The following is a 14066-nucleotide window of genomic DNA, read 5'->3' on the forward strand; positions in this document are numbered from 1 at the left end:
GATTTTTATGTCCCTTTTTTGGCACCAACAAGCTATAGAAGGAGCTGGATTCCATTGCTGCTTGCCTCAAGAGTGGGGACTGGCCAATAATAACCACTACATGGAAAGCAATTTGCTGGTATTTACCATAATTTACCAGCTTCTTCCTTCTGCTCTTCTATGGATGCTTTACAAGTATTCTATTAGATTCCAGGATTTCAAATAGTTGACTCAGACAATTCCTACCTGTTTAATAGTTGTTCTGGTGGAAGGACTGATTCCTGGGGTTTCCTACTCTGCCATATTCCCACAATCCTCTCCACTGCTCCAGTTTTCATATTTGGATTTGTTGAACAGTCTCCTAACCAAATTCTTCAAGGACTGGCAGAATTTATTTATTAATTTAGTCTGCCCTTTCTTTGGCATAGATAGCCAAAGTAATACTCATATATGGGAACCTGACTCTTTGAGACTATGAAAAAGCAGAAACCAATAAGTCTTATTTGTATCTAATAAATACTAGCAAGGAACAGAGAAATGTCTTATTTTCAGTTGGCCTGCATAGCCAGGCTATGAGTAATTGTGTTATCACTGAAACTGCTGTCATGAACTTTTGCCTGAAAGCATTCTCTTATTTTTCCCAGGAAAACGCTTTATCTCAAATTATTGGGAAATCCAATAATCAAATTATTAGGGAATCCTACTCCTTTTTTTTTTAATCCTTCATTTTCTGATGATGCTGTTGGAAATCAGTAGATATAAGCTCTCTTCCTAAGATATAGCTAAGGAAAATGGGATCTGAACCATGCCATCTTCTTTCCTCAATTTCTTTGACCTTAGAGACAGTAGTTTTTTCCTCTTTCCAGCTTATAAAGGAGATGGAACAGTAATTGAGGAAACATCTTTGATGCACTTTTCAAAAGATTAGAGGAAAAACAGCATATCTTTCTCAGCATATCATAAAGTAATAAATTATACTTTAGTAATGAATTCTAAAGAATTCTAAAGAGAAACCAGAGTATAAGTAATTGAATAAGATTTTATTGATTACCTGCTGTGCATTTAACTAGTCACCACCATTCCAAAGAAATGTATGATATGGTGCCATCATTCAAGGATTGACCATCTAATTAGGAAATACACATAAGATCAATGAAAATATATATTTCTAAAAACAGTATATGGTTTTTTCACAAGAACATATTACTCCAAAAAATAATTTTCAAACAAAATCTCCTGTATTTTCTCCCAGTCTACCACAAAATTGTTTTTATTTGTTTAATATTGTTTTCCATTCTCTTTATAATTTAGTAAAGGCTTTATCGTGAATACAGGTGGAGTTGAGATTGGCCTAATAATTTATTTTGTCAAGTTTTTGACCACCAGCTGTTTGCCAGACAAAGTGGTAGTCCTGATATATTAGGAGTGATTAAAATAATATTCAACCAACAAAATAGAACTAGATCCAGAGTACCCAGTTTGCGTTGTATAATCTCTCATGATTCATTGGAGGCCATGTTAGTCTTTCTGGAGATATGGTAGCTGCCAGTGGAATGAACCAACCCTTGTTCTTATAGCTTCTCACTAAACAATTAAAACCTGAATTATGCTGAGATGCTGCTGTTGTTTTTGCTGTTTCTAATATGCTTATAGGGGCTACGATCTCTCCTCATTTGGAATATCATTAGTTTACAGTATATTTATAGGCTACTGGATAAACAGTCATCCCTAGCAAACCACAGGCAAAGTTCACTCAGGCATTATCTTTTTAACTATATAAAGCAGAAAGCTACTGCATTAGCTGCCTTGAAATCATAAATTCCATACAGTAAAGTTGTTATTAGTTTTAATAGCTGCTTTATCTCAAACTCTCGGTTTCACAATAAAGTAGGTTCTCTCTGCCCTATGGGCTAAAGTGATAAGATTATGAAATTTAAAAGCCATTTATCTCCTTTAAATATTGACTTTTAAAAACTCAAAACCTCATTCTTTTACCCTCCAGGTATATACCTATAAAAACCTATACCCCATGTTATTGTTTGTATTATATTTACCACTGCTAAAGCAATTTACTGTGCTCTGCTTTTAATAGCCAGTAGGGGGAGACCGTGTGTGTGTGTGTGCGTGTGTGTGATAGTCAACTAAACATGTAAAGCACCTTACAGTTTCAAATTGCTTTTTATATACTGCTTTTATATACTCTTTCATTTGTTTCTCCTAATAACTTTTTATGTGGATATTATCTTCATTTTATAGATAAGATACTATATCCTACAGGCCAATGTTTCTCCTAAAGTGTGATACCTTGATAATTTAAATAAATGAGTTTATTTAAATACTCTTGTAATTCCTTTATATATATTACAAACATAACTATAAATATCTAAATGTAATTATATAACATATAAATATGCATAATATGCATAAATATATAACATCAAACCCATGATTTTCCTAATATTGCTTAGTATAAAGCTAAATAAAAAATGTTGCTTTAAAGACATAATAAATAAATGATATATAGGTGATTGTGGGTATGACAAAAGTAATGAGATATAAGAAGCACAGCTACATACCTTAGGGGAGTTGGAGATAGACTTTTGAGTACAGAGGGTACTGAAATTTGAGACATGTTTACATGTTTTCCTGGGCAGTAGAAAAATTGCTTTAGAAAATTATTTCTAAAGAAATAAGGAATTTCTGGAGTTCATTAACAATTATGAGTGCATGCACATGTGTATATACATACACCCATCTCCAGGCACAAAGCCATTTTTGTTGATACGTATCTATAAATATGTTTGTAAATCAATTAAGTCAAGGTTTCCTTCAAACCTTTAAGAGATACCCTCATAATACTTTGGCATGTTTTTTTTTTAAAGTCTCTCAATCCATCTTTAAAATTGTTTTTGTTTCTGCAGGAATTTTTTTTAATCTAATCTTTTTATCAACAAATCTCAAAGTGATCAAAATACCCCTTCTTTTAAAATAGCTTTCTTTTTTTTTTTTTTTTATTGTCCCTTATGGCTTTTTTTTTTTAATTGACTTTGTAATAATATTACATTAAAAATATATATGTGAGGTCCAATTCAACCCCACCCCCCCACCCCCCCCTCTCCCCCCCCCCAACAACACTCGTTTCCATCATCATGACACATCCATTGGATTTGGTAAGTACATCTTTGGGCACCTCTGCACCTCATAGACAATGGTTCACATCATGGCCCATACTCTCCTCCATTCCATCCAGTGGGCCCTGTGAGGATTTACAATGTCCGGTGATTACCTCTGAAGCACCATCCAGGGCAGCTCCATGTCCCAAAGACGCCTCCACCTCTCATCTCTTCCTGCCTTTCCCCATACCCATCGTCCACCATGTCCACTTTTCCCAATCCAATGCCACCTCTTCTATGTGGACATTGGATTGGTTGTGTCCATTGCACCTCTATGTCAAGAGGAGGCTCAGATTCCACATGGATGCTGGATGCAATCCTCCCATTTTCAGTTGTAATCACTCTAGGCTCCATGGTGTGGTGGTTGTCCTTCTTCAACTCCATCTTAGCTGAGTGTGGTAAGTCCAGTAGATCAGATTGTAGGTGCTGGAGTTTGTTGAGGCTCAGGACCTGGCTATCACATTGTCAGTCCAGAGATTCAAATCCCCTAAATATATCTTAAACCCCAACATTAACTGCACCTCCAGCACATTAGCATGAAAGTCTTATGAAGGGAGATCCCATCTGAGTCCAGATTCATCACACATAAACACCATTTCCAAAGAGGGGCCATCTGCCCTGGTAGTTAACCCCATCGGCCATGACCATAACTCCCATGGGTCTCTTTAGCCCTCAAAGGAACCAATATCTGGGGGTTGTATCTCCTTTATCTGTCTCTCTGACTCTGCTCAGTTGTGCATGAGGGCAATCCTTCTGCCAGCCTCCAGACTCTTTTTTAGAAACTCGTAGCCATATAAACTCATTTCTCCTTTCCATTTCCCCCTTACTTTAGGTCAAACAGCATTTTAAAGTCATGGTATTTTATGTAGACGTGGCTATTTTGCTGATCCGCATTGAACCTTCCGTATAAGGTCATTTTCCAGTTGCATCATCAGTTGGTAGTTGATAGTGGTCCCTCGTTGCCAGGGAGGCTCATCCCCGGGTGTCATGTCCCACGCTGGGGGGAAGGCATTGCATTTACATGCTGAGTTTGGCTTCGAGACTGGCCACATTTGAGTAACATGAAGGCTGACAGGAGGAAATTCCCAGGCACAATGTTGCTCTAGGCCTTGTTCTTATTTTAGGTTTATCAGCTCACAAGCATAGTCATTAGCATCAGGGGCTCACTGTTGAACCCTCACTCCCTCCCAGTCCCCGCCACTGTACCTGGGAGACTGTTGCTGCTCCCCTAGGGACCACGACAGAGCACCACTGGCCAGGAACCCAGTACCCCCCCTGCTGTGGTTTTTAATTGTTGCCACTATGAGTATATCCAAACATTACCATGCACCCTGGACATATGTTCTGTACAGCTCCCTGTCAGCCATATATCACCTGTCATTGGTATCCCATACCAGTATCCCTCCATTGCCATTGTTGAAACACTCTGTGATCCAGAACTCCCCGAAATTTGAAGCCCAATATAATGTCATGGTCCCTTACTAGGGAATGGCATATAGCGATGGGTTTAAAGGATAGATAAAGAACTTGGATAAAGTTAGATAAAGAACTTAGATAAAGAATGTTGACTTGAAAAAATTCCACATCCTATCTTTTTCTTTTTTTTTTTTTTTTTTCCCCCCCCCCCTAATTATTCAACTTTTCTTCACAGGAGTCCTAGACCACAGCAATGTATATATATAATATACAGCACTCCCACACATCCACCAGAAAACCTTTTCCCTTCCACAGTGATACTCTTACGCCCTATTCATATCATATTTACTTAAAGTGATGTACAGAGTCTGAGACATTAGCTTTCTAACAAGGTAACATCTGTGCTTACATTATGGTGCATACTTTAGGATACACAGTTCTTTACATTTTTAGTTATCCTATGTTTTACATTATGGTTTACATTATCAGTCTGTCATCTCCTATATGTTATGGTGTAATATTACATGTTTTATATTCATCCTTGTGTACTCTCAAGAAACTCCTCTCTTACCCCCCATTTACTTTGGTTCCACACATTTAACGTCCATTTTCCCTTCCACTTTGGTGCCCACAGTGACAGCCAACCTCCGTTTCCTGAGGAGCCACTTCCAGAGATAGATGGAATAGTGTTCAGGGCCTAACTTGCTCAACTGCCCCAATGCCCTGGGAGCCACCCTTTCTCTCGAGGGATACAGTTCCCTCTGTTTGATGGCATTAGTCCTCCCCAGGATGTGGGTCCACCCCCACTCTCACTACTTGGGTTTCTACCCCATGGTGTCACCCACTCTGGCAGAATGAGCATTTAGACATTCCCCAGGAGCCCGTCCTGCATCAGACCCTCCCCTCCGAGCATTCTAAACAGGTAACCCTCTTTATTATATTTTGATATGATTTTCTCGGCATAAAATAGCTTTCTATTTAGAGTTTAACTGGGTTCTATTCCAAAATGGTGTATAGATTCTTTTTTTATTTTATTTTTTATTTCTTTCCCCTTCCCCTACGCCCCCCCCCCCAGTTGTCTGCTCTCTGTGTCCATTCACTGTGTGTTCTTCTGTGTCCACTTGTGTCAGCGGCACCCAGAATCTGTGTCTTGTTTTGTTGCGTCATCTTGCTGCATCAGCTCTCCATGTGTGCGGCGCCATTCCTGGGCAGCCTGCACTTTTTTTGCACTGGGCAGCTCTCCTTACAGGGAGCACTCCTTGCGCGCATCAGCACTGCGCATGGGCCAGCTCATCACATGGGTCAGGAGGCCCTGGGATTGAACCTTGGAACTCCCATGTGGTAGGCGGATGCCCTAACTGTTGGGCCAAATCCGCTTCCCACTATATAGATTCTTAAGAAATTTAGCTCTGCATGGAAGAGAAGATTCCTTTCAGTTATGAGATTATGGAGTATTGGTCTTCAAAATAGAAATCCATTTTAGTTATATAAAGGCTAACTCACATACAAAGCTTTATTCTTCTCTCCCTTTCCTTTTGCCTTTCTGTGAGTGGGGATGGGTGAGGAGAGAGATATCAGATTGAGTCCAAAGAAACAATACCAAATCTGGGACAAAATATTTAGAAATAACCTGAATGTAAAAGCCCAACCCCTATTTTATAGTTCTGGTGAGAGACTCTCTCTTAGAACAGTAGCCATAATTCATTTCATTTGAGCAAATGTTTTGTTTGACACAGTGTGAGAACAGGGTCAAAAAATGTTACCATGTCTGAAGTTGAAAGTGATAAGAATGAACATAAAATGAATGTGGTTAACCATCAGCAGAAGTAACCCAGAAATCAGTACTGCTGATAAGACAGAAGGCTTCCCAAATCTGGATAATGGAGAATAACTCACATAAAATAGATACTCAAATTGTCTAAAGAGATATCATAGTTGAAAAGAAAGTCGTCATAGAAATAGGAAAAGACAGACTAGAGAAAAAGAACTTTGGGTATACTTTCAGCATTGTTTATGGGAAAAGCACTAAAATTCAGTAGCCTAATATAATTTGCAACATCCAGTCTCAGTTTTCAAAACATAGAGTAATAATATCTATCCTTTATAGCACTCTATAGTTTCCAAAGAACTTTCACATACATTATTTGTCCTTATTACTCCCTGTGAGATGGTCAGGAGAGGTGGTAGTGGTAATCCATAGATTAGAAAAATAATGTAAGAGATTATGTGGCTTACCTACTAAATGGCAGAGTTGCTACGCAAGACCAGAATTCTTAACGCTATACTACAACTTCTTCTATATATCTGTATTGGAAAAGAACAATTTAGCTATCCTAACTTTATGGAAATATCTCATAGACTATCTAGCATCCATTGTTTGGATCCTATATTCATCAGTGAACATTCTGGTCTAAAATATGCACTCCCATCAAGAAGAAAAACCTCTGAAAAAATTACCAGTGTCACTTATCCTTCTTTATCTAAACAGTTAATATGAAAATTAAGAATTCAGCATTCTGATATATAAATGAGCACCTTGTGAGTTTGTTTGGCACCAGTCAGTTTCTTAATGCCTTATCATTTCTGGATTAAACAGATGTGATCTCACCTGAGCAATCAACCCTCAAGTCATGCTTTCCTTTTCCCAGTCTATCATCATCTTAATTTCAGTACGTAATTTGGTACCAACAGCATTTAAACCATTAAGCAAATTAACAATTTAAAGCTTTGTATTTCTTTAGAGGGAGAAAAAGGCATTTTCTTAGATGTGATATATATAATTTCTATTCAAAATAGTTGGTTCTTACACAAATGGATATACTCTTCCTGCATCCCCCACTTTAATAAAAGATTGCTTATATTTGAAAGCATTTATTAGAAAACTGAGGTAGAAATTAATTGGATCACAGTTACCTCTTCCAAGAATAACTCTTTTTGTGAAACATAATCGTGGGTGAGCTCTTTTGGGAGATGCTAATAACTATTTCTAATACAGGTTCAGTCACCTGTGGACTCTGCCACAATGTCCCCAGTAGAGAGGACAGCAGCCTGGGTTCTAAACAATGGCCAATATGAAGAGGATGTGGAAGAAACTGAGCAAAATCAAGATGAAGTCAAGCATGCTGAGAAGGTAGAACTTAGTCTGTCTTTATTGACTTAATCACCTCCACAAGTGAACAGGTTCCTCCTCCTTTCAGCTCTCTCTCTTCTGTTAATCATATACATATCTATCTGTAATGAATATGTCAGTAGTATCTGTATGTGAGAATATGCAGAAAATGTCCATCATGCTGGGAGTTTTAGCTATAATATCCATTCCTCCTTCCTTCTTTCCTTCTTTCTTTCCTTCCTTCCTTACTTTCTTCTTCCCTCCTTCCCTCCCTCTCTTCCTTCCTCCATTTTTTCCTATTTCTTCCTATAATGTAGGTTATCAAATTTGGAGAACTCTCTGCTATTCATTTCTAGTCACTTTAGATGAATATTTAGTGTTTCTATAAACTGGTTGTTAGTCTTCAACAGACCAAAATTACTCTAGGAGTAGACTTTCTATATATCGGTAACAATTTTGTCTTTTTTTTTTTTAATGACTTTTTTAGATTAAAGAACTTCCAGCTCTATGGATAATTTTTTAAAGTACATTAACTATCTATTCTTTGGACTTTTCTTTGTTTTTTTAAAGAAAAATTAACATTAAAAAACTAGGATTATCAAACAAGAACCTTGATATTATATATGTCATTATTTCATTTAATTGACTACCAGACAGTTGGCTTCTGCTTACTTATCAGCACAATCCTACACTATCTTTTTGAAGCAGTCTACATCTTACAACTGTCATAAAAACTATCATCTTGACCTTCCAAATTAACAACTACACTGTAACCAATTGAATTACCCAATTTATATAAATACACATGTGTGTTCCAAGAAGTGGTACCAAATTGGACAGGTGAGCCATATTATGAACATGGGCCAAGAAACAATATTAATAAATCCTAGAGAGTATATAAGTCTTTACTTAGGGTTTGCATCCTGAATCTTTAATACTTTTATAGTTAGAACGTTGCAATACCCTACTCTGCCATAACATTCCGTTTAATGATTTAGTGGTTTAACATTACAGAAATGTTGCTTATTCTATACAGGGCCGATTCTAAGCATTTAAGGGTTTTGTTTTGTTTTGTTTTACTTACTCCCATTTGATACCATCCCTGACTGGATATGGCTTTAAGCAACCAGTAGTTTAACGTGGAAAGAGATATACAAACATATAGATTTGGAATGCCAAGTTAAGATTAAAAGTATAATTTTAGGAGTAGGGCAGAACTGCATTAACATTTATAACTATTGATAACTTTAAAAAACATGAGCATGACACGGAATGGCATCTCAGACAGCATCCAACTACACGGCCTGGGGTGGCTTTCATAAAAAAGTAAGTCACTTATTTGTGAAGAGACTACAACTCCTGTTTCTTCTTGTCTTTGGTGCCTCTTCTCTGCTCTAGTATGAACAGGAAATTACTAAACTGAAGGAACGCCTGAGAGTATCCAGCCGGCGGCTGGAGGAGTATGAACGACGGCTGTTGGTGCAGGAACAGCAGATGCAGAAGCTGCTACTGGAATATAAGACCCGACTGGAGGACAGTGAGGAGCGGCTGCGCAGGCAGCAGGAAGAGAAAGACAGCCAGATGAAAAGCATCATCAGCAGGTTAGAGGATTACTTGGGGGCAGATGTGAGATAGGTATACAAAGACTTGGTGAGATGATCAAAACAAATCTTAAAGGAATGGCAGCAAAAGCCATTTTCAATTCTGTATATACTCTGTGCTACTCAATACATATGTGATGATGACTAACTGGATCTCTTAAAATTTCCTAAATATCAGGTTTTGGCACACTCCCTGTTAAGATACAGGCATTCTGTTATTTTTAATGGTAACGCTTAGGAAAAAAAATGGAAATTTAGTAACCCACTTGAGAAGTCTTAGAGGAGAAAGTGGTTTAATAAAATCTATATATTCAGTGTCCAAGACTTTAATATAATATTTCACGGAATCCAAAGACATTGAAAGGAGTTTCATTGTATGTCTTTAGGACCGGAGAACTGAGACAGGACCACAGAAGCCAACGGAGAATAGGGAGGGGTCGATTTTACCAGTCACTTACCTAGCATTTTCTAAGCACACATAATAATTTTGTTTAGTCTTCATTGCCTGAGGTAGGCATTCTTAATAGTCTCCTTTTATGCATAAGAAAAGAGGCTTAAGTTTATTAAATCACTTGCCCAAGGTGGAAGTAGGATTTGAGCCCAGGCAGTCGGGCTCCAGAGGCCATGCTCCCAACCATGACATTTTAGTATTGTCATTGTGTGGACGAGTCAGGTAAATGGGGGATAGAAAAGGTTTTTGTTTTAGCAGTATGGAGGTCATGGGCAATCTTACTGAGAGCCGTTTTAGTAGAGTTATGCAGTTAAAACATGAGCAGATTAAAATGTGAATGGAGGATGAGAAAGAAACTAGACACTACTCTTTAAGGAAACTTGACTGTGAAAGGAAGAGAAATATAGGGCAGTGTTTATAAGGTAAATTGGAAATAAGAGAGAGTTGTTTGTTTTTTGTTGGTTGGTTTGATATGTTAAGATGAAATGAGTTCTGCTGAGGGAGAGAGGTCTGGTAGAAGAAAGAGAGGAAATGATTGACAATACCATTCCAGAGATGAAAATACATGGGGTCCAGTCACAGGTAGAGAAGTCAGTCTTGGATATGTGTTCTTCCAGGTGGGAGAGAAGAAAGCAAAGATGGTTGCAGATGCAAATAGATTTATTAGTAGGGAGAAGAAATATTGAACTACTATGAATTTTGGGTTTCTTGTTCTCTATGTCAGCTAATCCTCTCTTCAAAAATGTTAATGTGTCCTCCCTGCCATGCTCTAGGCTAATGGCTGTAGAAGAGGAATTAAAGAAGGATCATGCTGAGATGCAAGCAGTTATTGATGCAAAACAGAAAATCATTGATGCACAGGTAAGCAAGCTCTGAGTCTAGGTGAAGGCACTTATTCATAGTAACTGTTATTTCCTGACTTCCCACCCCTTGCAAATGCCAAGGCAGGTACTGGAAAATGGGTCGTTAAAAAATTCTTGACATTACCTTTCGAAGATTAAAAGAGTTCCTATGTGGCCTCCATTATTTTTCCTAATACCCAACAAAGTATTAGCTTGCTTAGTGCAGCTGCTTGACAGTTCTCAGGCTAGTGCATGATGGGGTTTACTTCTTTCCTTATGGAAAGGAAGGCATCCTCTAAGGGAATAACTGTGAAAAGTACACTGCATGTGTCTGGCTTGTGACCTCCACTGACCATTGCTTGGCTGTGATGTTCACGGTCTTGTCAGTCACGTCCACTGTGCCATCAGCCTCTAGCCCCAGACAGTAATAACAGAACTGCAGAGGAGAGACAAGGCTGTAGAAGGGACCCTTCCTTGTTATTCTTCTTTTGGTTCAGGGTTTGGCATTGCTGCTTGGAATTCGCTTGGCTGCCCTTCTTTGTTGGCACTATGCTTAGAGTGCTTTTGTTGATAAACCTTTAAAAAACAAAGAAAGGAAGGAAGAAAAGGTTGGTGAAATCAGAACCTGGACTCTGCTCACTGTAGTTTATACCTGTGACACTATAGAGTGATGCTGCCAAGAATACCTCACAGGGCATATCAATAATCAGAGCAAAATCCAAGAGGAAGGGAATATTTCTAACTCCTTTTCATTTTGTCAGTGCAAAATAAGGTTGTATTTCTTAGAGATAAACAAATAACAAAAAGGAAGTACAGTTTTGATAGTGACAGGTCAAGCCACTGAATGTATCACCTCCCTGCATACAGCCTAGCCAGGTTTGCATTTCTTTCCCTTAAATACCATATCATGCCCCTAAGCTATGAAATAAAAATTGGAACAAGGACTTGATACATAGATGTTCTATTCCTTCTCTGCGTATCAGCCAGCAGTCAATATTTGCTAGAGCTCTTATAATTCTTCAACGTACACTTAACACCTCCAGTCTAATTTCCTTACAAGGTCAATGTGGATGGGGTTTATTTTTCAAAGGAATTGGGAATGAGCTGAAAACATAGCCATGGGAAGAATGCTTTTTGTGCCACATATTCCTCTTTCAAACACACTGAACTTATAAGTTGGGTGTGAGTTGTGTTGCTCTCTCATCAGCATAGCTCCCAGGAATATTTTGGACTCTTGAACTCTATAGTTTCTGGACATTTAGACCACCTAAGGATCAAAACGAAGGTCTACTGCAGTTATCTTACTTGGTCTTTTTTTTTTTCAACCTTGCTAGGTGTCCCTGAGGTAGATAAGAGAAGGGCAGTGGAGACAGGACCTTCTCAATGTACATACCATTAAAATTCATCCCAGAGGCTTAAGAGAAACAGCCTGGATAAATAAGGCAATTTACTCAAGAAAACTAGTGTAGTTAAGTTTCAATTTGGGGTTTTCAATATGACAATATAAAGCAGGAAGAGTTCTATTAATAACCACCCCCAGAGAGACTTTAGTACTAATGAGGTAAAACATTAGTATTATTTTTAATAATTTCAGCTGGTTTGAAATATGCATCAGTCTTAAGCAGTGGGAGCTTAGATGTATTGCCCACATGGCTCCCTTTCTCAGTTGACTGTCAGGGCAGCCTTATTAGCTTCTGAAGATTTCTACCCTCCCAATCCCCTATTTTGACATCTGGGGCAAGATGACAGGAGTCATAGGCATAAAAGGTATAAGGAAGTGAACCTGAATTTTGGGGGCTCAAAAGTTCTGGAAATCAAGGACCTTCTTCCTTAATTTCCTAAGAGAATGTCACTGGGTGGGTATAGGAGAAATGTTATCCTCAAAACAGTAGTCAGTGTCAGACTTGTGATCTGGCTAAACTAGATAATGTTTTGGGTCCATACCTCAAGGAAGTGGATCTCAAATGATTTGGGTTCCATGGACTACTTCAGTGGAACTAAAGGCACCTTCCATAGATCAGTATTCAACCATTCCCACTGACCATTCAATAATAACAACCACTCTCAACTAATGGATCAAATGGGGTTAGTTAAAATCAAATATAAACATTACTGTATAATAAATTGTTCTACCAGAGACCCACTGTAGATTCCTAAATAATACTTGCAGATTCCACTTGACCACATTTTGAAAGCCACTGTACCACACACAGCCCAAATCATAACACTAAAAGTAGTAAACAAATTATAATCTCTGTAAAAAGGATTCCCAATTCCAACTATTGGCTTACTGATTCATTGCAATATTTGGCCATCCTTGGCATCCCTTGTAATGAATGACTTTTTATATCAGATCCTTTCCTTTGTAAAGATAAATCTTACCTCATAAGAGTCTGATGGAACAGAGCAACCCTTCTTGGCATCATTTAATAGAATAAAGACATGTTTGGGAGTGAAAGTTTCCTGGCCAAGTAACCCGTATTTTCATGTTGTTCACATCTCCTTTGGTGTCACTGGTAGTAAAAAAAATATATATCTATATATATTGATAGATGGATGGATGGATGGATAGATAGATAGATAGATAGATAGATAGATAGATAGATAGATAGATAGATAGATAGATAGATAGATAGATTTCTGAAATAAGTACAGTTGCTTTCCTTATACTAGACCTGAGCGCATCATTCCCAAAACACTAAAGACAAGGTAGCCAGTGAACTGGTTTTCTTCTCTCACAGCAACCCTGTGCTCCCACGGGAAAGACTTGTCCCTGAACTCAGCCTCTCCTTCTCCTTGAGTCAGTTCATGCCTCAAGGCCTACAGCAGAATCACCTGTCCTTGACCTTCTAGCATGGACAGGGGGGTCCGGCTGAGGGCATTGAAGAACCATTTTTTCAATATCAGACCAGGGAATGTGCCACCTTTTGCCACCCACCCCCTACCCCGAGCCTGAGTAGACACTGTGACTACCAGGATCTGTGACTTAGGTGGAGAACAGAGAAGGGCTTCCTCCTACAAGAAGCAAAGCAGCTGCCTAGTTACTATTGCAAGTGATATCTCCGCTGTGTTAAATTACAGGTCATAAATGGAGATGAGATTATTCAAACAGGCAAGTAAACCCGGTCCGTTCTCTAGCTGAGCAGTTCCCAGCCCTGGCCCAGTACACTGGCCTCCTACACATTCCAGCTCCTGCCACTCCCCACACTTGAAATCCTTCATGTCAGAAATAGACTAGATGGCTTTGACTTTCAAAACTCACTATTTGACTTTTTTTTTTTCTTTACTTTTTGCTTTATTTTGAGAGGTTGGCAGTGAGGGGAATTACAAGAGGAGTTCTCCACTTGGAAACTTCCAGCTGTTTAGTAAGGGAGTTGCTTGGATTGAATTGTTATCATTGTAGACAATAAATAATTACAATCATTCTTCACTGCCTTTTTGCCCTTTTAGAATCAAATAATTTTTCTTGAATGCCTCTTTTTTTGTTGTTGTTGT

At 38.4% G+C, this 14066-nt stretch overlaps 1 protein-coding gene across 12 annotated transcripts in view; it reads left to right on the plus strand.

The window, feature by feature from the left end:
• Positions 1-14066, plus strand: part of RASAL2 (RAS protein activator like 2) — a 459173-nt gene that overhangs the window by 437556 nt on the left and 7551 nt on the right. For 6 of the 12 annotated variants that reach the window (XM_071207582.1, XM_071207580.1, XM_071207581.1 and 3 more), the window contains 4 exons: positions 7564-7698; positions 9076-9278; positions 10503-10590; positions 13653-13706. In XM_071207582.1, coding sequence (XP_071063683.1) covers positions 7564-7698; positions 9076-9278; positions 10503-10590; positions 13653-13691 — 465 coding nt within the window. In that variant the 3' untranslated portion in view covers positions 13692-13706. Of the gene's footprint in view, positions 1-7563; positions 7699-9075; positions 9279-10502; positions 10591-13652; positions 13707-14066 lie in introns of those variants that run through there. The other 6 variants (XM_058274784.2, XM_058274786.2, XM_058274780.2 and 3 more) reach the window with 1 other exon arrangement.

Source organism: Dasypus novemcinctus, chromosome 13 (assembly GCF_030445035.2).
Source record: "Dasypus novemcinctus isolate mDasNov1 chromosome 13, mDasNov1.1.hap2, whole genome shotgun sequence".
NCBI classification, from domain to species: domain Eukaryota; kingdom Metazoa; phylum Chordata; class Mammalia; order Cingulata; family Dasypodidae; genus Dasypus; species Dasypus novemcinctus.